The sequence below is a fragment of the Zalophus californianus genome, chromosome 14 (genome assembly GCF_009762305.2).
Source record: "Zalophus californianus isolate mZalCal1 chromosome 14, mZalCal1.pri.v2, whole genome shotgun sequence".
NCBI lineage: Eukaryota > Metazoa > Chordata > Mammalia > Carnivora > Otariidae > Zalophus > Zalophus californianus.
The window spans coordinates 75,442,225-75,466,229 of record NC_045608.1 but is presented as its reverse complement, the minus strand read 5'-3'; the positions used below and the strand labels follow the sequence as shown (position 1 = coordinate 75,466,229).

Here is a 24,005-nt window from a genome sequence, read left to right as displayed (position 1 = left end):
TAATATGGTTATATGTAAAACACATATTTGCATTTTTATAGATTATGAATGTATTTAATATAAAGTGCTTACCACAGCCTAGGCATTGTTCCATGTGCTTACCAAAGATTACCTCATTCCAAACTCAGAATAACCTTATAGTCTATCATCTTCATTTCATCTGTGACAAAAGTGAGGCTGAGAGAAAGGTTAAATATCCAAGGTCACATACCTAAAAACAACCACTAGAGTCACCACTGACAAACATCTGGTAGACTTACACCAGGTATAACAATTATAGTCCTTTTTTTTTTTCTTTAAAGATTTTATTTGACAGAGAGAGACACAGCGAGAGAGGGAACACAAGCAGGGGGAGTAGGAGAGGGAGAAGCAGGCTTCCCACGGAGCAGGGAGCCCGATGCGGGGCTCGATCCCAGGACCCTGGGACCAAGACCTGAGCTGAAGGCAGACGCTTGACGACTGAGCCACCCAGGCGCCCCTACAGTCCTTTTAGAATCTTGTTTTCATATCCTTCTTATACTATCATGTGTTGTCTGTCTTGACATGTATAGGGAGTATCTTATTCTAAGAATTTGGTATTGGCAAAAAACATTTAAGATGAATCCACCTAAAACCTAGGCCAAATTTTCATAGTAAAAAGTTCTAAGTTTCATTGAGAATTTAACTTAAAAAGTAAAACTGATTTTATCTTATACTCAATATAAGAGTTTAAAACTTTAACTCTGAATTCTTCTTTAGAAGAATAAAGAACCAATCAAATGATGAATTGGGGATGAAGTATACTTTTCTAAAAAGAAAAAAACTACAAGAGCATAATACAACTTTTCTTCAATGACCACTTGATCTAACAGCAGAATCACAAAGGTTTGATTCTGCAAAAAATATTCAAGCTCTTCAACAATTTTTCCCAAGGCCTTTCCCAACCCATTCAAATTATTCTTTTGAAAGATCTGTCCATCAAAATCCTTGCTAATTTTCTTTTCCATTAGTACACTGGTCTAACTTTACCCGGTCTTTACTTCTTAAGGATTCACAATTCCAACTTAGAAAGGATCTGCACTTGCACATCATCAGATCGCTATCTACAAGTTGGCATCCGCAAACATAATCCTGCAACAGAGACAGACGCTACTGCTAAACAGAGTAGGATTTTTGATTGGGGATTAATTTTACAAGAGGTAAGTCCATCAGAGATATATTCTTTTAAACCAAACTCCAAACTCCCATAGGGATTCGGAAAATGAACGTGTAGAATTCGAAGATCCCTTATTTTCACTTTAAATGACTCACTTTTGTTGAGAGGCAGTAATGAGCATATCTGTGAGTTTTAGAACTTCTGTATGTAAACATGAAAAGTTTTGTAGAGAATTCTTACGTGATATGACATGGTCCATGTACTGAGGTAAATAAGGGGCCCAGGCATCAATGGCTTCCTTCCGCCCCGCCTGCTCAATTCTTCGCAGTTCAGCTAGAAGCAGGGCCTGGGCAGCTTCTCGGACCTGAGAAGGAAATGGAGCCAAATGAAACAAGAGGAAGCAGGTCAGTTGGTGAGGTGTTTAAAAACTAGAAAGTTCATCATGAAATAAAGCTAGGAAATATACAAGCCACATTTATTTATAAGAGAAAAACCACAAACCAAATAATGAACGAAGTACTGAATAAATTGGATGTGAGCAAAATCAAAGACAATTTAATGAATGATCTCACTGAAAAATATTTTAACACTAATAGAATTATATTTGTACATTTATGTAGCGCTGGGTTTAAAATTTCATTCTCCAAAGCTTTTTAAAAATGTAACATTCTTGAGCTTTAATTTTCACTTTAAAATTTCCATATAATTGTTAGTGTTAAAAATCACTGTTAGAACTGTTAAACTTGTCTTCTCTTTTAGCCTGAAGAAATTTAACCTTATCTAGTGAATTTCTTTATATTTATATACTAAGTAGGTATTGTTTGCACAAATATATGTGTAAATCTGCACAATTCCTGTATACCTAAGACACGTTTAAACAACTTTCTTCAACAAATGGCAAAATATATTCCTGTGTAATGGCATTAATTCTACAGAAGGAAACTAGTTTTCAAAGTTCCATCATTTCAGTTTGTCCTTCAATGCAGTCTTAGTTGAGTTTTATTTTGGCAAATTACCACAAGCATGGGGTTAACAAAGCTATTCAATTGTCAAGTGGTATATCAATTTACTAACTCTTTATCACTGAAAAGGTAACTCAGCAATGTCTGATAAGAGTTTGAATAAAAATTGTTTTTAATTATAACTTTTGAAGTGAATTCAAATACTACTTAATGCAAAACAATGAAAATTTTAGTATGCTACAATTCCACTTAGAATTGAGGGAAGGGAAACCAGATGGGGGAAATATTTATATTTGATAAATTTAAAATCTTAAATGATACAAACTGCTATAGCTAGATAGGTCAAATGCCATAGTAAAGGAAATCTCTATCTATAAAACATTTCAAAGTCCCTGGTGATATTATATTCCAAGCGATGTCTAATACAGCATAAGTCCATTAACACAAAATAATAGCTACCATTTATTGAGCTCCTACCCTGTGTCAGGCTCTGTACTGTTTTACTTGCATTATCTGATTTGATCCTCACAGCAATCCCATGAGGAATATAGTATTATCCCCACTTTACAAATGAGCTTCAAACAGGTTAAGTAAATTGCCCAGGGTCACAAAGTTAATAATTGGCAGAACTGATATTTAAAACCAGGTCTCTTCAAATTCCAAAGACTTTCTTTTATTATAACACATTATCTTCCACTGGACAAGGGCTATTCATTTAGAATCTGACTGATGTGATTATATCTCAGTGTGTGATTTTTAGGGGAGGTGGGTGTATGTATGTGAGCATGCATGTATGTTAAGCTATACAGAATAATCTCTATAAAAACCAACACACAAAGAAACAGTTCCATAAAGTATATGAAACTTTTGGTCAAATACTCACTGGATTAAAAAGTAAACACGCAAGCTAGAACATTACTGTTCAGTATATAAACTGAAAAAAAGTCATGAATCCATATTTTCTATCACATAATAAACGAAAAGAAATTAAATATTAACCATTTCATTTCAAATTTACACTTGTCTACTGCTTTCCTGTTTTTGTTTTCTATCCACAGCACATCAATGTTACCTCTAAGCATCGGTCTTGCCATCTCCGAGCCAGCATCTCTAGGAGCGGAGGCCTAAATTTATCCAGTCCCAGCAGGTCTGGTAGCATCACGCAATGCATAGCAGCCAACTGGCTCCATCCTGTTAAAAAGTAACATATTACAAATACTTTATTACTTTGGCATTCCCTAATTCAAAGATATTTCTTTAACTATTACACCAAAAATTAAAAAGGGCAAATGTGCTAAATTATGTTATAAATGATTTCAACTTACTATTTTATACAAATAATTATATCAAACGTAGTTTATCTCTAAATCATGTAGTTGATACTTATAAGAATTCTCAAAGTCTTAAATAAAAATAAACTTCCACATAAAGTATATATAAATTCTACAAGGAAAACATATTTCTAAACAGCCCCTCTAAAAGAAAACATATTCAGGATTGAGAAAACGTAGAAATAAACATGTACTAGAGTTGCAGACTTGATACCACTTTCAGTTAAAAGGGCATTCACACAGATATCCAAAGGTAAGTTCATGTCTCTGAAGGCCTGGCCATCTGTGTATGACCACCTTTGTCGGTCAAGAGAGATTTCTTCCCTTGTCTGTCACAGGGCTTTTAATTAATACTGATTGATCTCTTATCTTACAAAATGAATCAGATATTTAATCACAATCATAACTGAGTAAGTAATATAACATCAATTTTGAGAGGAAAAATGAATTCAGACATTTCATAAAATAAAAACCAGATAATCCAAACTTGACAACATCTTAAGTATCATTAACTTTAATCTATGGGAATAAAAGTTATTTTTTCCAGAATTCTCATCCATAACATGAAACTTGATTATATGAAGAAAAAAAACACTGCAAGCCACTGCAATATCTAAAAGTAATGATATCCAGACATTCTCAAGTAAGCATTTCAACCCTGTTTTAAAGGTGTCTGAAAAATATATACACAATAAATGCCTCAGTCTTCCCAAATCATGTATGAAGCCACTATTAATCCACAATAATTACTATTACCCTCTGAGGATAACACTTAAAGACAAATAATCAAGAATTAATGCAAAAAAACAACTATCTACTACCATATAGAAGGTGAATTGTCTGTGATCACAGAATTTTAACAAATCAATGTTTTGAAATACTCTAAACTGCAGTTTTCTAAAACAACAAGAACCCTATTATAAAATTCAAAATAATTACTGGGATTACTTAAAAAAAAAGAGAGAGAGAGAGAATAAGTAACACATAAGCCACCTATCTAAAGATTCATCCTTTCGTAAGGAAATTCTCATTAACTGAGAATATATAATTAAATAATTAAGGTGATGAGCACATTTTAGATTCCAATTTATTTTATATATAGAGAGGATATATATACATAGAGGATATATACACATACATATACACAATATATACGTTAATATAAATTACAACCTAACAACTTCTTGAAGTGCTTCAATGTCTCATAAAAGTATGAAGTGTATTTATGAACTGAATTTTAATAGGATAGTGATTCTCACCATGGTCCAAAGTCAAGAGCTTTTTTTTTTTGAAATAACAAATTACTATCTTTCACAATAGCTTAACAAATTCGACCTTAATTATTTTTGCTAAAATCCAGTCTTAGCATACTAACCTTAGTACATGCCTATGACAGGGAAGCCAAACAAAAAATGAGTTATACTTTTGTGCTCCCATGTTTTCTTTCCAAATGAGTGGTACTCTGAACATAGGCTCTGTACTTTACAGATACTGTAGCATTCTTTCCATTTGAATGGACTGGTAATACTGCTTTTTAGTGAAGAGTCAGAATCAATCTGGATTACATTTGAGATTTTGTAAATTTCCTCCTTTTTGTATTATACATACTGGTGAAAACAGAGCCCACAATGAAGACAGTGAATATAACTCAGAGCTCACAAGTTCCATTAGGCTTCCAGGCAGTATAAATAATCCCATAATGGCTCTTGGGGAAAAAAGGTTTGTGGATTCCATTCACATTTTCAGAGTTCCAAAAATACTTTCAACTAGTGTAACTCCACAGGGATAATATGATAGCCTAACTACATCTTAAATATTGAAATTATGGATTTTTGCCTCATCCAGAAACAGAAATAGTAAGGAGGATAAACAGGTGAATTCCTCTCAGTTTATAACCATTGGTTATAAAGTTCTGAAGACTTCTCTAATGATAATGTAAACAGACCCCTCACATCTCCCTCTAACCTCAGAGTAATGATACATGCAAAATAGATTCATTAGTTCTAACACCAGAGATCACATGGCAAACATCATTATGAAAACCAAACCACCTTTTAATACCTACTTCACATCAAAGATTAGCATCTTTGCACTTCTTTAATGGCATTCTAGTTACAAGAAACACAGTTTATACCAGCCAGGAGCAGCATTACATTTTCAAAACTGGCCCTTATCATTGACATTAGCAAATAAAGTTAAAAAATGGAAAATTTAGGATCTCATATATAACAAAGCAGATAAATGTATAAACTGGATAAAAAGAACATGTCATATCAGAATAAAGCACAGACTGAAAGGGAGTTGTTAGAAAGTTGAGAGAGAATACCTTCATTTACTAAGAAACAGGTATGTAAAGCAGGAGTAGAAGCAGGGTCAGAGCCAGAGTGGTCAGCATCAGACCGAGCGGAAATGACAGGAGCAGGAACTTGCAGAGAAAACAGAAGAAATAAAGAGGAGAGAATTGAGGTACAGCGGCTTCTGAAAAAAAGCTCAGTATTAGTGAAGAATGAAAAACAAAGTTGGCAAAATATAGTAAATGGAGAACTGAAAAATGATGTTTTCATCAGGAGGGCATGATCGTTGAGATTACGGCAGGGAAAGGATATATTTTATTGAACAGTCATCACAGTGTAGTTCAAATTCCTCTTAAAACCAAAATCTATTTAATACTCTAATTTATCAATGTACTAATACAAAACAGTTCTAAAACAAGGCTACAAGGAAAAAATGACAGACATATTAAGAATTAGCAAAAATGTAATTCAATTTTTAAAATGTATCACATACTGAAAAGTTTCAGTTGATCTTCATATTGCCAATTACATTTTTCTAATAATTTATTTCCTAACCTTATGTGTAAATTTTTTATTATCTCAAACCAACATCCACTGAGATCACTTCAATTTTCCACACTCATTTTATAAAAATACAATTTAAAATCTGCCAACTTATAAAGAATATATATACCAAACAACTTTTGTGAGAAGAACCCTAACATAGCTTCATTTTTAATTTAAAAAATACTTTTATGATACCCATATTTTATATTATAAAAGTAACTATTGTGAATGTTCTAATCCTCATAAAATACATGCAACAACCCCACCCCACCCCCAAAAAAGTTATGTTACCAGGAAAATGTTTCAGCTTAAATTATCATATGAAAAGGCAAAAAGACCGTATGGCACACACATTCTACAACTGGAGGTCAATGTTAAGATTTAGAGGTCACCATTTGACACTTCCTTCCTATGGAGAAATTACCATATGTCATGCACAAGCATCTTCAAATTAATCCCTCTCCTTTCTTCTGTCATTGAACAGCAATAGGTTTGGGCTCCTGAACAGATTAAGCATTGTCCACTGAATGATATGTTTGTTTTTCATGCAGTGAAGTTCCTTTGGTAACTACAGGACAGCTGCATGAAAACAACTTTTCATAATTTCCACACGAATGCATCATAATGTCAATCAGGCACGTGTGAGGTAGTAACCAGTAGAACTAAAAGTACATCAACAGTAATAAAAAAACAGAAAATCCAATTCCATACACCCTAAGAAGCACATCTTATAACCATGAAAGTCTCACTTGGGAAATTATAATTGCTTTTATTATCACAGACCTGTTTTTTTATTCCTTATGAAATTATAATAATTTTATAATGTTATGTTTATGAACAAAACAGAGCTTTTCTTAACTGCACATTTCCTAAGATATAAGAATTCTACTGTAATCTTGCAAAGAAATCTCAAATATTTTTATGTTCCATTGAATAAATTTTTCATTTAAAAATTTTTTAATTACGAATTCAATTATTAAGACCTATCAAATATTTGCTTCCTCATGCAAAAAGTTGGCGAGCCTGGATGGCAGAGAGTAAATTTTCAGGTTTTAGCTTTCATGCCACCAAAATTGTTCACAAAGTTCCTCTAGTGGTTTCCAACAACTGGGACACTTCTATAATTTCACTTTAAAAAAAAAAAAAGGAGAAATTATTATTATCATCCCTGAAAAGGCTGTGGTATCTGATTTTACTCTTAAGTGAGAGGACAGCAGAGTGAGAGGTGAGGAAATTAAACAGAAATGAGTAAAAGTTCAGGACTGAGTGATCATTACTCTAGCGAGGTCAAGTAAGTAGTGGGATTAAATTCCATCTCTGTAAGTCACAAACATAAAGGAAACTAAAAATGCTACTGAGAAAAGTGCTAGAATAAGCATAATAGGTCTTAACAGAATTATGTTTAATATATGTAAGTTTATTTTAATGAGAGAAATAACAGACTCTTTTTTGGAGTCCTGTTTAAATGACAGTATATAAAGAAAAAGCCATTTACATTTTCCTTTAATAAATTCTGTGAGCACACACACAAAAAAAATCAAGAATACTATAAGAGAGATCAAGGAATCAGATTTACTATGCTTTAAAAATCTTGGCATCACCACTAAAAAATACTTCATTCAGACTACCTCACAGCTGAGACTGCAGAATCTAGAACTATGTTTTATAATTGGGAATATTCAAATTAACTCTGCTTAAGCTTTTAAAACTGTCCACATGTAGAAAAATCAGCAAAAGAAATTTTAAAAAGTACCACCCCGAAAACAAAAAGTTCAAGGTTTAATGACAATAATAAATCTGAAAGAAGTCATATGTAGCACTGAATACTGACAATTTACAGCATAGAGCATAAGCAAGCATTTGGTTTCTTAAAACAAAAAAGCTGTGATGTCAATTATCAATTGGCTTCTCTTATTAAGGATTAGTAAAACCTAAGCGCAAAAGTCTCAGCATAGCCTCAAGTGATGACAGAGGTGGCACAAGTTCTATTATTCTACCTAGGAATAAAGGGGGGGACATCGGAGGGGGAAATGAACCATGAGAGACGATGGACTCTGAAAAACAAACTGAGAGTTCTGGGGGGGGGGGAGGATGGGTTAGCCTGGTGATGGGTATTAAAGAGGGCACGCTCTGCATGGAGCACTGGGTGTTATACACAAACAATGAATCATGGAACACTACATCAAAAACTAATGATGTAATGTATGGTGATTAACATAACAATAAAAAATAAAAAAATTTGCAGCTAAGAGCCTCTTCAACTACTTACTATCACATGAAAAGACAGGCAAAGATAAACTGTGTGACAACATACACACCCACACATATGCTCTGGCCTCCCGTTAAATAGCATCTACACAGCACTCAATGTTACAACGTCCTTGGTTTTCAGTTTTTGAATAGGTCTATTTCAGTCTTCATTTGAAATCTGACTCTGAACTCCATTGTTCCCTACTGTCATTATGACTTGATAAATATATAAAGGACAGAAAGTGAACATACTTTAGGTAGCAAGTTATTGTTCTAAACCTCATTAGCCTCCTAGTACATAAACACAAATAGCCCTTTCAATACATTTTTCAACAAAGAAAATCTAAAAGTTTTCTGTAAAACCAAATGCAATGCATAAAGAAGTTTTTCCAAAGCTTAACACTAATAAATAAATGAAATTATTTAATAATGAATCACTTTATCTAAAGTGTTACAGGATAATCAAAAAGCTTCGAGAGGGGAGGGTAGAGAAGGAGGCATTCCACACTAGGTCTGCCATTCAATGTAGAGATCTTAGAGCAACATCTGTCTTTTTATAAATTTCCTTTATGTCTACACTTTCATGTCTTAGGGAGCTGAGCATTCTCATCATCTTTAAGTCCATCTTTAAGTCAACATGTAGCATTAGGATAAATCATCAATCAAACATTCTAAGGAAAAAGGATATCCTTAAAATGCTATGAAGGAAGAGCACAAAAAGTCTAAGGGCAATAGGGAAGTACAAGGTTCCAGGAAATAGAAAGGATAAGAACCTACCATAAAGCAGAATGAATTAACAGCCCAAGATAGTGTTCTGACAGACATAGATCAAGGCAAAATACAAAAGTGCTAATAATGTTTGAAAAATACAGTAACTCTACTTAACCTCCAGATCACCACTGGATTTCATCAGAATTGGAATAAGTTGAGATGTAATGATAATTTTACCTTGGCCTATAACTCCAGCCAGAGTCCAAAAAATAAAAATTAAAAAAACTTTAAAAATCCCGCTTCTGTAAAAGGTCTCCTTCATTACTAACATCTAAAATAAATAAGCGAGCTAAGACCAAGCACCATGGAGGGAGAGTTTATTACAGTGAAAGATAAAGTGATAACATGAACACTAACTTGAATTAGACATATGGAGGCTATTCAAACTTTCTATTTCATTTAATTAACAATAAGCATCTACTATGTGCCAGATGTTGGTCTAAGCATATAAAAAGTCATAAAGATTAGACAAAGATGTTGTTCTCAGTTACTCAGAGTCTGGCAGGAAAAGCAAATAACTAATTAAAATATTATCATCAACTGCACTCTCCTCTGGATCTCCTCCACTGGACATAAGTTCCTTGAAGGCAGAGATTTGTTTTGTCAGCCTTAAAGACTTAGGACCTAGTTACTGACACACTGACACTAAAAGCATAAAGAGAAGGTATCTATAGATTCATTCATCCAAATATTTACTGAGTGCTTTCTATGTTTCAGCTACTGTCCCAAGAACTTGTGTGAAATCAGTGAATAAAAAAGAACAAACAGAACAAATGTCTGCCCTTTGAGCTTCCAAAGACCAAAGTCATTAAGCCAATTTTTAAAATAAAAGGCATATGGGCGCCTGGGTGGCTCAGTTGGTTAAGCGACTGCCTTCGGCTCAGGTCATGATCCTGGAGTCCCGGGATCGAGTCCCACATAGGGCTCCCTGCTCAGCAGGGAGTCTGCTTCTCCCTCTGACCCTCTTCCCTCTCGTGCTCTCTATCTCTCATTCTCTCTCTCTCAGATGAATAAATAAAATCTTTAAAAAAAAAATAAATAAAATAAAAGGCATATAAGTTCAAACACAAAATTTTAAGGAGTCTTGAGGCCCATCCATTGACCTGATATATGTACTCCATATTTCTTGCTATAGACCCTGGAAAAGGATGGTGAGAAACTATTGATTAATTTATATAAATGATTCCTGAAATAATTTAAGAATGACTACCTCCTACTTTTAAATTTAGACAACCTAAATTAAATCCATTTCTGAAAAATAAAATAGAAGATACTGTAACATAATCTTATATATTTAAATTGCTTAGACTGGCTTCCACATCTACCACTGAGTAAAGATGCAACTACTAACATAGAAATAGGGTCACAATCAAGATAGGCACTAGAGACACAGACCAAGACTTATGCCATAACATTATTGAACTGATCAAGAGAAGTACAGTATGTCAGAATGTAGATAAGCCTACAGCTATGGGCAGATTTAGGGTTGTATAACCATGAACAAAAATTTAGTTTGACATTTCTGATCCCTTTCTCAAGTGAGATGTTTTATAAAGTACACAATCGAGTATCTAGTAAATAAAAACTGTCTATCAAAAAGTACGACTGTCAGTAAATGTTAATGATTGGCAAAGACTGAATTAACAAGCCCACTGCTAGACAAAATAAAGCTCTTCTGAAGAAATTATTTTCCAGTGAAATACCCTGATAATGTCTATGAAAAATTATGTTAGCTGAACTATCTATATCATCTTAATCTCAGACCCCAATGTCTATGAAAGGTCCAATCCCCAGCTAAAGTCTTTACTCCATATAGATTATTTTGCAGCTGAACAAGTATTAGCCAACATATAAGTGACAGTTTATCGAAAAGGAGCATATTCATGTTTACAATCCAGCTTGAAAAATGGATTGTGAGTCAATGTGCACTGTAGTGGGAGTCAGGAAAAGAAAACATAAGGAAAAAGGAAAATGTTAAAAGAAAACCGAGCTAAGAGAAGTCAGAGCAGAAAGACAAAGAGATAATAACCTAACTGTTCAACTGTAGTCAGAGAACTCAGAGCTTGTGTCCATTCTCTTACCACTTCTCACCCTAAACTAGTTGTTTATGTTCATGAGTTATCTACTAGATATATATAAACTACTCAGGAGAGTATACATCAGACTAATCTTTCTAATGACCCAAAGAGAGTTGTCTGGAGAAAAAAAGGGCTTAATAAATATTTGTTAAAGAGATAATTACTCCATATTTTCATTGTTCAAATAGAAAGTGGGTTTCACGATGCCATCCTGAAGTATCTTACCACGTAACTCTCACTACAGATTGCTAACCTTTATTTACTTTAAAAGATAAGCATCTGTGCTATTTCAAATGGAAATTTCTAACTCTACTGCCTTAAATAAATGCTTTGGAAAAAGACTCAATTCTCAGTATCCCCCCCTTCACTGCTCTCAAAATGTGATACTTTATGAAAGGAGCAACGTTAAAGCATCCAAACTGTAACATCCTCAGACCTGACCAGGTGAGTAAATTCAATACCGTAACAGTGGTGGAGTACACAATGCATCACAACAATGTCACAAACTGAACTGGATGGCTTGTATCTGCTAGGATTACAGAGGGAGAAAAATGTAATCCAAGAAGAAACACCTACTACAAAGAATGATAATGAAGATGGTAATGATGAGAACAAATATCATCTCTAACAAGAACTGATCTTAAATGAAGCTCTGAACTAACTAAATGGAGGAGAGTATGCCCTGCCACTGATTTGTACTGTATAAACTGGAAGATATTTTCAGCGGATTTATGACATAAATATATGTTATTACAGAAGCAGCACAGAGTTAAAAGGTGCTGTTGTATCCTAATCATACCACTATAACTATCCATATTTTTTAAAAAGTCTCTTACCTCTGTGAGCCTATTTCCATTTCTCTCTGAAGTAATGGCTAAAAATATTGAAACTTTATACAACATAATTTTTACTTTATGAAGTACTAGTATATTTAGAACATTTTAGAAGTAAAGGGAGAGGAAATGCCACTTCTGGCCAAGATGTAATAACATGAAACAGATTTATAATCACATTTAAAACAACCCCCCACCCCGACCAAAGAAATAAAACAAGGGTTTTAAGACACTGGACATCAAGTGATGATGAACTGAGAGTCAGGAGTTGGGAGATAAACAGCACTATGATTGCCCCAGCTTATTGCCTTGTAGGAGTTTCTAGACTAAGATACAGGAAGGGGGATTGAGGAAGAGCCCCACAGATTCCCTGAGTTGAAGAGACAGAGCTGAGAGTCTCAGGAAGTCAGAGCAGCTAGAATCCATAGGACAGAGAGAAGAGAACTTCGAAGATCACGTTCTTCAGACATCCCCCTCGAATATTCAGAGCACTGATCAGTTCTTGTGTGTGAAGAAACTGTAAGGCCAAAGACCATGGTGCTCCCACCAGCCAGACTGGAAAATTAATAATGCATGGGGGTACTGGACAGAGTACTCAGGAAACTTTTACCTCAGTAATGGGAATTAGCTTTAGACACAGCATAACTCCAAACCCACCTAACAAATCAAAAGCAGGACCAGAAAAAGATCAAACTGTTTCCAAGCAACTTAACTGCATCCAGAATATAGCTTACAAAAGAAAAAAAAAAAAAGATTTATAACAATATAAAAATCTTCAGTACCCCACCAGGTAAAATTAAAATATCTGCCATTTAACAATGATTACCAGGCATGCAAGGAAGCAGAAAAGCACAGTCCATACTGATGGGGAAAAATCAATTAAAAATCAACCAAACTGACAGACATGTCAAAATTATCAAATAAGGGTATTAAAAGTTATTATATAACTAATATATTGAAAAAAAGTTATATAGAGACAATGAGTATATTAAAAAAACAAATCAAAATTGTGGACATGCAAATCATAATGTCTGAGATGAAAAATACACTGGTTGGGCTTAATACCAGGTTGGATATTGCCAAGAAAAGATGAATGAACTTGAAGACATTGCAACAGAAACTACCTAATGAAAACACAGAGAGAAAAAAAATCCAAAAATAAAGCATCAGTGATCTATGGGACAATTTCAAGTGGCCTAACATACATATAATTTTGAGTCCACTAAAGAGAGAAGTAGAAGAGAGAATAGAAAGAATATTTGGAGAAATAATGGTTGGAAAATGTTTTAAATTAATGAAAACTATAAAAATAATAAGTTCAATAAGCCTCAACTGCAAGAAACATAAAGAAAACTACACCAAGGTACTTCATAAGCAAATGGCTCAAAACCAGTAACAAAGAGAAAAATCTTTAAAACAGCAAGAGTAATAAAGTAAAAAAAATTTTTTTAATGTTATATAGGAAAATACAGGTGACATCAGATTTCTTGTTAAAAAAAGCAAATGTTCGGGGTCCCTGATCCGTGGGAAGCCTGCTTCTCCCTCTCCCACTCCCCACTGCTTGTGTTCCTGCTCTTGCTATCTCTGTCAAATAAATAAATAAATCTTAAAAAAAAAAAAGCAAATGAGGGGGCATCTGGGTGGCTCAGTCAGTTGAGCATCTGACTCTTGATTTCAGCTCAGGCTGTGATCTTGGGGTCCTGGGATGGAGCCCTGCTTCAGGCTCCACACTGAGCATGGAATCTGCTTGCCCTCTCCCTCCTCACACTCACATGTGCTTTCACATGCGCACTCTCTCTTTCTCTCTCTCATGAATAAATAAATATTTAAAAAAATAAAACAAAACAAAGCAAGTAAGAAGACAATAGAGTATCATCTGTAAGGTACTGAGAGATACAAATGGTCAACCTAGAATTCTATACCAGACAAAAATATCTTTCAAAATCAAAAGCAAATAAAGATGTTTTCAGACGTGAAGCAGAAAGAACAGCAGACCTTCACTACAAGAAATGTTAAAACAAGTACTTCAGGCAGAAAAAAAATAATTGTACCAGACAAAAATCTTTATCCACATAAAGGAATGAAGAACACCAAAAATGGTAATTACATAGTTAAAGATGTATGTTTTTTTCCTTATTTAAATCTCTTTAAAATACAACTATTAAACAATGCTAATTTGAAGAGTTTATAATATACATAAATGTAAAATACAAGACAAAAATAGAATAAAGGTCAGGAAGTAAAAAATGCAAGAATAACATTTTAGTTTTTATATTAAATGTTAATGGTATAATATCACTTAAAGGTACACTATAAATTAAAGATCTACGTAGACTAGAAACTCTAAAATAAGCACTAAAATAACAAAATAAAGAATTAGCTTATAAGCCAATAAAGGTGATAAAGTGAAATCATAAAAGAAATACTCCATTAATCTGAAAAACAGCAGAAAAAGGAAAAGAAGGAACAAAGAACAAGTGAGACAAGGAGAAAAAAATAGCAGAATGTCAGATTCAAACCTAACTACATTAACAATCGCATTAAATGTAAATGGATTAAACACTACTGTAAAAAAGTATCCATATTGCCTGTAAGAATGGATAAAGAAGATGTGGTATGTATATACAATGGAATATTATGCAGCCATCAAAAGGAATGAAATCTTGCCATTTGCAATGACGTGGATGGAACTGGAGGGTGTTATGCTGAGCGAAATAAGTCAATCAGAGAAAGACATGTATCATATGATCTCACTGATATGAGGAATTCTTAATCTCAGGAAACAAATTGAGAGTTGCTGGAGTGGTGGGGGTGGGAGGGATGGGGTGGCTGGGTGATAGACATTGGGGAGGGTATGTGCTATGGTGAGCGCTGTGAAGTGTGTAAGACTGTTGAATCACAGACCTGTACCTCTGAAACAAATAATACATTATATGTTTAAAAAAAGAAGATAGTAGGAAGGGAAATATGAAGGGGGGGAAATTGGAGGGGGAGACGAACCATGAGAGACTATGGACTCTGAGAAACAAACTGAGGGTTTTAGAGGGGACCGGGGTGGGGGGATGGGTTAGCCTGGTGATGGGTATTAAAGAGGGCACGTTCTGCATGGAGCACTGGGTGTTACACATAAACAATGAATCATGGAACACTACATCAAAAACTAATGATGTAATGTATGGTGATTAACATAACATACTAAAAAAAAAAGAAACACAGTTTAAATGTAAAGACCCAAAATGGGTGAAAAGTAGAAGGACAGGAAAATACATACCATGCTAATAACAGTAACCAAAAATGCTGAACTGGCTACATTATTATAAACATTAAAACAAGTATTATTTAAAAAAAAAGTAGATTTTCAAAGCAAAAGATATTATCAAGGATAAAGAGGTCATTTCATAATGACAAAAGTAAAAAAAATCAGTAAGAAAGGGTTTATGTACCTAATAAGAGAGTTTTATAACACATGAAGCAAAAACTAATAGAAATACAAGGAGGAATAACCACAATTGTTGCCAGACTACTCAAGCGAAAAGAGAAAAATCATAAATTATGAATAACAGAAATGAGAGAGGGGATACCATTTTTCAATTTCTACAGATATTAAAAAAAAGAGAGTATTAAACTTTTTTCCAATAACTCTGATACAAAATATCAAAGTTCACCCAAGATGTAATAATAAAAATAAAACATCTAAATAACCCTATATCTATTAAAGCATTTAAATTTGTAGTTAAAACCTTTCCCATAAAGAAAACTCCAGGCCCACATACTTTCACTAGTGAATTTAGATCAAACAAATAAGGAGTAATATCAATTCTACACAAACTCTTCCACAAAATACAAAAAAAAAAAAAAAAAAAAAAGGGAGGGAGGCAGGGGGAGGATAACATCCTAACAACTGTGAGACCGGCATTATCCTGTTACCAAAACTGAACAAACAACATTATCAGAAATGAAAACTAGACCAAAATCCCTCATAAACATAACATAAACCCTTAACAAATTTTAGCAAATTATATCCAACAATCTATAAGAAGAATAACTCAACATGACAAAGTGTGGTCTACACTAGGATCTCAAGGTTGTTTTAAAATTCAAAAGTTCGGGTGCCTGGGCAGCTCAGTAGGTTAAGCGGCTGCCTTCGACTCGGGTCGTGGTCCCAAGGTCCTGGGATCCAGCCCCACATCCGTCTCCCTGCTCGGCGGGGAGCCTGCTTCTCCTTCTGCCTCTGCCATTCCCCCTGCTTGTGCTCTCTCTATCTTTCTCTCTGTGTCAAATAAATAAATAAAATCTTTGAAAAAAAAATTTCGAAAGTTCATGTACATTGTCTTAGGAAAATAAAAGAGAAAAATCATTTACTAATTTCAACAGATGCAGAAAAATCATCTGAAAAAAATCTAACATCCATTCATAATTTAAAAAATCGCAGCAAACCAGGAATAGAGGGTTACTGCCTTAACATCCTCCTCATCTAAGAAAAACCTGAAGCTAACATCATACTTAATAAAGACTGAATGCTTTATCCCATGGATTGGGAATGAGGCAAGGATGTCTGCTCTAACTTCTTCAATTCAACATCATTCTCTAACTCCTTACCTGTGCAGTAAGGTAAGAAAAATAAAATTCAAACTGAAAAGAAGCAAAATTGTCTTTATTCACAGAAAACATTATTTTGGGCATATACTCTGAAGGAAGAAGGGCTAAAAATTGGTAAGTAACCATCCTAGAAAGTTAAAAATAAACATCGGGGTGCACATACCCCTTTGGATCCCTACATTTGTATCTTTGGGGTAAACCCTCCAGTTCTATCCACGTCGTTGCAAATGGCAAGGTTTCATTCTTTTTGATGGCTGCATAATATTCCAGTGTGTGTGTGTGTGTGTGTGTGTGTGTGTGTGTGTGTGTGTGTGTGTGTGTGTGTGTGTATACCACATCTTCTTTATCCATTCATCTGTCGATGGACATCTTGGCTCTTTCCACAGTTTGGCTATTGTAGTGCAATTGCTGGATCATATGGTAGCTCTATTTTCAACTTTTTGAAGAACCTCCATACTGTTTTCCAGAGTGGCCGCACCAGCTTGCATTCCCACCAACAGTGTAGGAGGGTTCCCCTTTCTCCACATCCCCGCCCACATCTGTCATTTCCTGACTTGTTAATTTTAGCCATTCTGACTGGTGTGAGGTGATACCTCATTGAGGTTTTGATTTGGATTTGCCCGATGCCGAGCGATGTTGAGCACTTTTTCATGTGTCTGTTGGCTGTTTGGATGTCTTCTTTGGAAAAATGTCCATTCATGTCTTCTGCCCATTTGTTGATTGGATCATTTGTTCTTTGGGTGTTGAGTTTAAGAAGTTCTTTATAGATTTTGGATACTAGCCCTTTATGATATGTCATTTGCAAATATCTTCTCCCATTCTGTCAGTTGTCTTTTGGTTTTGTGGACTGTTTCTTTTGTGTGCAAAAGCTTTTTATCTTGATGAGGTCCCAATAGTTCATTTTTGCCCTTGCTTCCCTTGCCTTCTAGGAAGAAGTTGCTGCGGCTGAGGTTGAAAAGTTTGCTGCCTGTGTTCTCCTTTAGGATGTTCATGGACTCCTGTCGCACATTTAGGTCTTTCAAACATTTTGAGTCTATTTTTGTGTGTAGTGTAAGGTGTTTATAGCAGCAATGTCCACAATAGCCAAACTGTGGAAAGAGCTAAGATGTCCATCGACAGATGAATGGATAAAGAAGATGTGGTATACACACACACACACACACACACACACACACACACACACACACACACACACAAATGGAATATTATGCAGCCATCAAAAAGAATGAAATCTTGCCATTTGCAACGACGTGGATGGAACTGGAGGGTATTATGATGAGCGAAATAAGTCAATCAGAGAAAGACATGTATCATATGACCTCACTGATATGAGGAATTCTTAATCTCAGGAAACAAACTGAGGGTTGCTGGAGTGGTGGGGGGTGGGAGGGATGGGGTGGCTGGGTGACAGACATTGGGGAGGGTATGTGCTATGATGAGCGCTGTGAATTGTGCAAGACTGTTGAATCACAGATCTGTACCTCTGAAGCAAATAATACATTATATGTTAAAAAAAAAAAAGAAGATAGCAGGAGGGGAAGAATGAAGGGGGGAAATCGGAGGGGGAGACAAACCATGAGAGACTACAGACTTTGAGAAACGAACTGAGGGTTCCAGAGGGGAGGGGGGTGGGAGGATTGGTTAGCCTGGTGATGGATATTAAAGAGGGTATGTTCTGCGCGGAGCACTGGGTGTTAAATGCAAACACTGAATCGTGGAACATTACATCCAAAACTAATGATGTAATGTATGGTGATTAACATAATAAAAAAATAATAATAAAAAAAGGAAGTTAAAAATAAACAGCATAGTAACTCCAAAAAACATAGGAGAGGAGCAGACTTCAGGGAGATAGGAAAAAATATGCACTTAGAAAGGATAAACAAAGACACAGAGGATTCATTAAAATAACTAATAAGATTAGTAAGTTCCTGATGAGACTGATCAAGAAAAAAGAGGGAAGATACAAATGATTAACATCAGGAGTAAGAATGGTGGTATCACTACAGATATTAAAGAAATTTAAAAGATAATATCTTTTCAAATGACAACAAATGTAAAAGAACGCTAAATATGTACTACTTAATAAACTGACATAAGAAGAAACAGAAAATCTGAAGTGTCACATGACAATGAAAGAAATTAAACCTAGAATTAAAAAACTTCCCACAGAGAAAACTCTAGATCTAAATCCAGCAAATTGTACTGCACATTTATGGAAGAAAGAATGCCAATCTTACACAAATTCTACCTGAAAACAGAAAAAAGAGAAAAGATTCCTTAATCCATTTTTTTGAAACCTTAATAAGGTAACACTTAATAAGAGCATTAGAAGAAAGGAAAACTGGGGCACTTGGGTGGTTCAGTTGGTTAAGCATGTAACTCTTGATCTCAGCTCAGGTCTTGATCTCAGGGTTGTGAGTTCAAGCCCTGCACTGGGCTCCATGCTAGGCATGGAGCCTACTTGTTTAAACAAAAAAAAAAAAAAAAAAAAAGAGGAGGGGGAAGAAGAGAAAACTTTTTTGCCAAATTCAACAATATATAAGATGATAATACATCAATCACAACAGAATAAAAGGAAAAAATATATAATCATCTCAATAGATACAGAAAAGGCATGATAAAACCCAACATACAATGATGATAAGCACTTAGCAAAGGAATAATGGAAAGTGAATTTCTTGTAAAAAGCATACAGGAAATATAATAATTATGAAAACTTAAAAGTTTTCCCTTTGGGAAAACACTGGGCATAGAAAAAGTATCCCATATGACTGTCCATATAGTCAAAGTAATCCACAAATAAAGTATTACAAATAATGGGTGAATTTAGCATGACTGCTTGATACAAGGTCAACATACAAAAATAATCTGCATTTCTGTGCCAGAGGCACAGAAAACAAAATATTCAATACCAGTTACAAGAGTATTTTAAAAATCCTTATCTAGGAAAAAAATCTAAATAAGAAGTATATAAGACCTCTACACAGAAAACTATAAAAGAGTTACAATAGCCAAATGAGATCTAAATAAATAAAGGAATCTACTGAATACATTGAATATACTGAATGAATGAAACCCACAAAGATATTAATTCTCCCCAAACTCATCTATAAATTCAATAAAATCACAATAGGTTTTTATAACAATTGAGAAACTGGCTCTAAACTGACAATTGAGATATTCAAAGAAACAAGAATAGCCATGACATTCTTTAAGAATAAGGTGGGAAGACTCTATCTGCTGAATACCAAGTCCAACTACAAAGCTACAGTAATTAAGGCACAAGAATACACAAGCAAATCAATGGGCTCAAACTGCCCCAGAAACAGATCATATAGAAGAACATTTTATTTATGACAAGGATAGCACTGCAAAGCAGTGGGGAATGAATCATCCCTTTACTAAATCATGCTGGACCAATCTGGTATTGTATGGAGGAAAAAAATGAAACAGGACCCCTGCTGCTCATGATATCCAAAAATGAATTCTAGACAGATTATAGATCTAAATAAAAAGGGTAAAACAATAAAGCTTCTAAAACAGAAGGCTATCCTCATGATATCAGGGTAACTTCTGAAACAGGACATACAAATATTAAGTAATAAGTGAAAAAATTGATATATTAGATTCCACTGAAATTGAAAGATGCTGAATTTCAAAGATAGGAGTGAAAGGCAAATAAATATTTGCAGTACATATAACAAAGGGCTCATATTGAGGACAGTCACAGATCAACCCTTACAACGGATATTTTTTTTTTTAGAAAACAACCTAATAGACACACATGAGTTGAACAGGCACTTCACAAAAGAACATATAGAAATGAGCAATAAACATACCAAAAAAGTATTCAACCTTGATGGGAATTAGGGTATGTAAATTAAACACATGAGAGACTACTACACATACATCAAAATGGCTGAAGTGAAAGAGATGGAAAATATTCAGGGTTGGCTAGCATAGCTCACCAATGGTGTATGAGACTTCTTGTTGCTCCATATCCTAGCCAACAGTATTTTCCTTCTTTTTACTTTAGCCATTTTGATGGATGTACAGTAGTCACTCACTTAGGAAAACATCCTAATATTATCTGCTAAAGCTAAAGCTAAACATATGCAGAAATTCCACTTTTAGTTATATATACAACAGAAATACTGATAAAGTACATTAAGAACCAAATGCAAGAACGTTTGTAGATTTATGAAAAACAATGAAAATAATTCAAATGTCTACTGACAGGAAAATGCATGAAGAAACTGTGGTCTACTCATTCCACAGAATACTACAGAGCAATAAAAATGAACAATGAAAATGAGTAAACTTCAAACGCAGTATCATTGATAAATCTCACAAAAGAAGCCACACACAAAAGACTACATACTCTGTGACTGACAGAATTCATATAAAATTCAAAGCATAGCAAAACTAAACTACAGTGTTTAGGGATTTAAACTTCGTGGTCTAACTCTAAAAGAAAGAAAGGAAGTAATTTCCCAGAAGTCAAGACAGTAGTTACCTTTGGAAGGGGGCACATAATGACCGGGAAGGAACATACCAGCAACTTCTGGCATGATGGCAACGTTTGATTTCTTGTCCACAGATGTAATTACAAGGGAGTTTAGCATGTAAAAGTTACTGAGTTACATATTTCTATTTTGTGTACTTTTTTATACATGTGTGTCACATGTTCAGAAGTATAAAAAGTTATCCAAAACTTTTCTATAACATACAATTATTTTATAATAGCTTATGTTAATTTTAATCAGAGAAAGGGTAACAAAAGGGGTGAGCATGTGGGGTTGGAATGAATGATGGAGTGGGGGTAGAGAATGTGGGAGCTTATCGTCCATAATGAGAAGCCAATAGACAGTGCCTAAAACTGAAAATCAGGCACCTGTTTAAAGATATTAAAGTAAATATCAAATACTAAGCTAAGAAAGAGAAAAGTACTTGTCCTAGGGAAGGGAAAAATTGTTTAAAAAATAAAAAGGAAAGAAAAAGAAAAAATCTTTAAAACCTAAACAAAAAACAAAACAAAAAACCTATGGAAAAAAGAAGACCCTGAAGTCACCATTTATAGGCAGAACCTTCATCATCCCATGTCTTGCTCACTTCTTTACTTCTATCACATTCTGAGTGAGTCAGCATTAACTCTCAGCCTGAAAGAAAGCTCTCTCAGCAGAAATGACCCCCCCACCCCCAACTCTGGTTGCATTTACCACTCTTATAATGAACATAAAAGGTAATAATGGAAGAGAAACTCAACTTTCTCTTCTATCCACTAATGAAAAACAAAGCTGTAGACAATGATGATGTAAATAAAAAGAAAGTTTTTCCACTTGTGGATTACAAAGCATGAACTACTGGCAAACAGCAGAACAGAGTATGAAAATATGATTTTAAACATTTCTAAATGTAGTTAAAAATAGGTATAACTTTTAAACTCAAGATACACACAATTAACACACTAGTGTTGTCAAGTTAAGGTGCCCCTAATTCACAAAAATTAGGTCAAAGACAGTACAATAAAATTATGTGAAATATGCTCATTTATCAGTTTCTAAATAAATCTGATTTATTTTTAACTGACATCTTAATTATCCATATTTACATCTGGAATATAACAACTTTTCTCTCTTTTAACAATCTGAGACAAATTATGATTATACATTAGCTATGCCTCCTCAGTTTCTACAGCTGAAATGTCAGGTCAATTACTTAATAAGATTTAATTTTACCTTGTTTAATCTGTCCTTGCACAACATTACTGGAAGTTGGAGGGGAACCCCTTGCCTTAGAAAGGTCTGGGGTGCTTGGTCGAGGTGGCCTTTAAAAAAAAAAAGAAGAAAATATATGTATATATACATCATACTTTCATATTTCCAGAACCATTTAAAATACTAAGCTTAAAAAAAAAAATACTAAGCTTTCTAGTCCCAAATGAATTGTAAAAGAAACATATACAGAACATTTTCAATTTACCATTCCAAAAAATGTTTTTTTACTATTTTGTATGTATTAACATTTTCCTTTTCAAATGTTAATATATTGAATGATTAGCAAATAGCAAGTAAAAATTTATCTACAATTTATGCTTTATACTAAGAAATATTTCTGAACAGTTTAATGTACTACCACTGACAAATAAATATTGTAATTAGTCCTTCATTCTTCAACATTAGCATGCTGAGATTTCAGCCCTCCCTATATCATTGGTCCAAATGAATTCATGATACAATACAGTGAGTCTAAAAGAATTCATCCTTAAATCTGAAAAAGGTAATAAGGCATTAGAAATCTTGGATTCCAGAGGCAGCCTGTTTCATGGTGAATTCTAGTGACACCACTTAACCACTTGTGTGACCTTGGACACATTACTTAACCTGTGTCTCAGTTTGCTTATCTGTAGCGAAAGGATAGTAACAGTGCCTACCTTGGAGGGTTAAGGGCTTTAATGAAATAGTATCTACAGAGTACTTACAACAGAACCAGATACAAGGTAAGTACTACTTAAGTATTTGATTTTTTAAAATTTCTCAATATGATCAATTCTCAATAAAGTATAATAAAACCACAGTTTAAAAAGTTGTCTTGGGGCGCCTGGGTGGATCAGTCGTTAAGCGTCTGCCTTCGGCTCAGGTCATGATCCCAGGGTCCTGGGATTGAGCCCCGCGTCGGGCTCCCTGCTCTGCAGGAAGCCTGTTTCTCCCTCTCCCACTCCCCCTGCTTGTGTTGCCTCTCTCGTTGTGTCTCTCTCTGTCAAATAAATAAATAAAATCTTTAAAAAATAAATAAATAAATAAATAAATAAATAAAAAGTTGTCTTCATGACTTCTGGAAAATGGGTAATAGCAAATCAGGTTAGATATTCCTAAAATATTAAAATAATACTCTCCTACAATTAAAAAAGTTGTTTTCTCTCTTCCAACTGAAAAATTCTTACTACACTTCTCATAAAATTCTGAAGCTAATTACTGAACACCTATCATTCATTACATATAAATCATAAAGAAGCATTTCAACCAAATATACCTTTTGAATTAAATGTCAATGCAAACTTTAAGTAAATACAATTCTAAGATTATATTTACTGATGAGCTAGTCCATAAGTCACTTATTAAAGCTGATCTGAGCTACTCAGTTTAAATAGCTACGTAGTATGTTTGAGTAAAGATTAAACTGTGTAATTTTATCATACTTTAA

At 34.3% G+C, this 24,005-nt stretch overlaps 1 protein-coding gene across 5 annotated transcripts in view; it reads right to left on the bottom strand.

Annotated features, from left to right (window-relative positions):
- The window catches only part of WDR7 (WD repeat domain 7), a 364,018-nt gene that overhangs the window by 229,112 nt on the left and 110,901 nt on the right, over positions 1 to 24,005 (bottom strand). For 4 of the 5 annotated variants that reach the window (XM_027577317.1, XM_027577315.2, XM_027577316.1 and 1 more), the window contains 4 exons: positions 22,541 to 22,629; positions 5,755 to 5,853; positions 3,170 to 3,288; positions 1,376 to 1,499 (listed from right to left, as the gene is read on the bottom strand). In XM_027577317.1, the coding sequence (XP_027433118.1) occupies positions 1,376 to 1,499; positions 3,170 to 3,288; positions 5,755 to 5,853; positions 22,541 to 22,629 (431 nt within the window). The remainder of the gene's footprint in view (positions 1 to 1,375; positions 1,500 to 3,169; positions 3,289 to 5,754; positions 5,854 to 22,540; positions 22,630 to 24,005) is intronic. The other variant, XM_027577319.1, reaches the window with a different exon arrangement.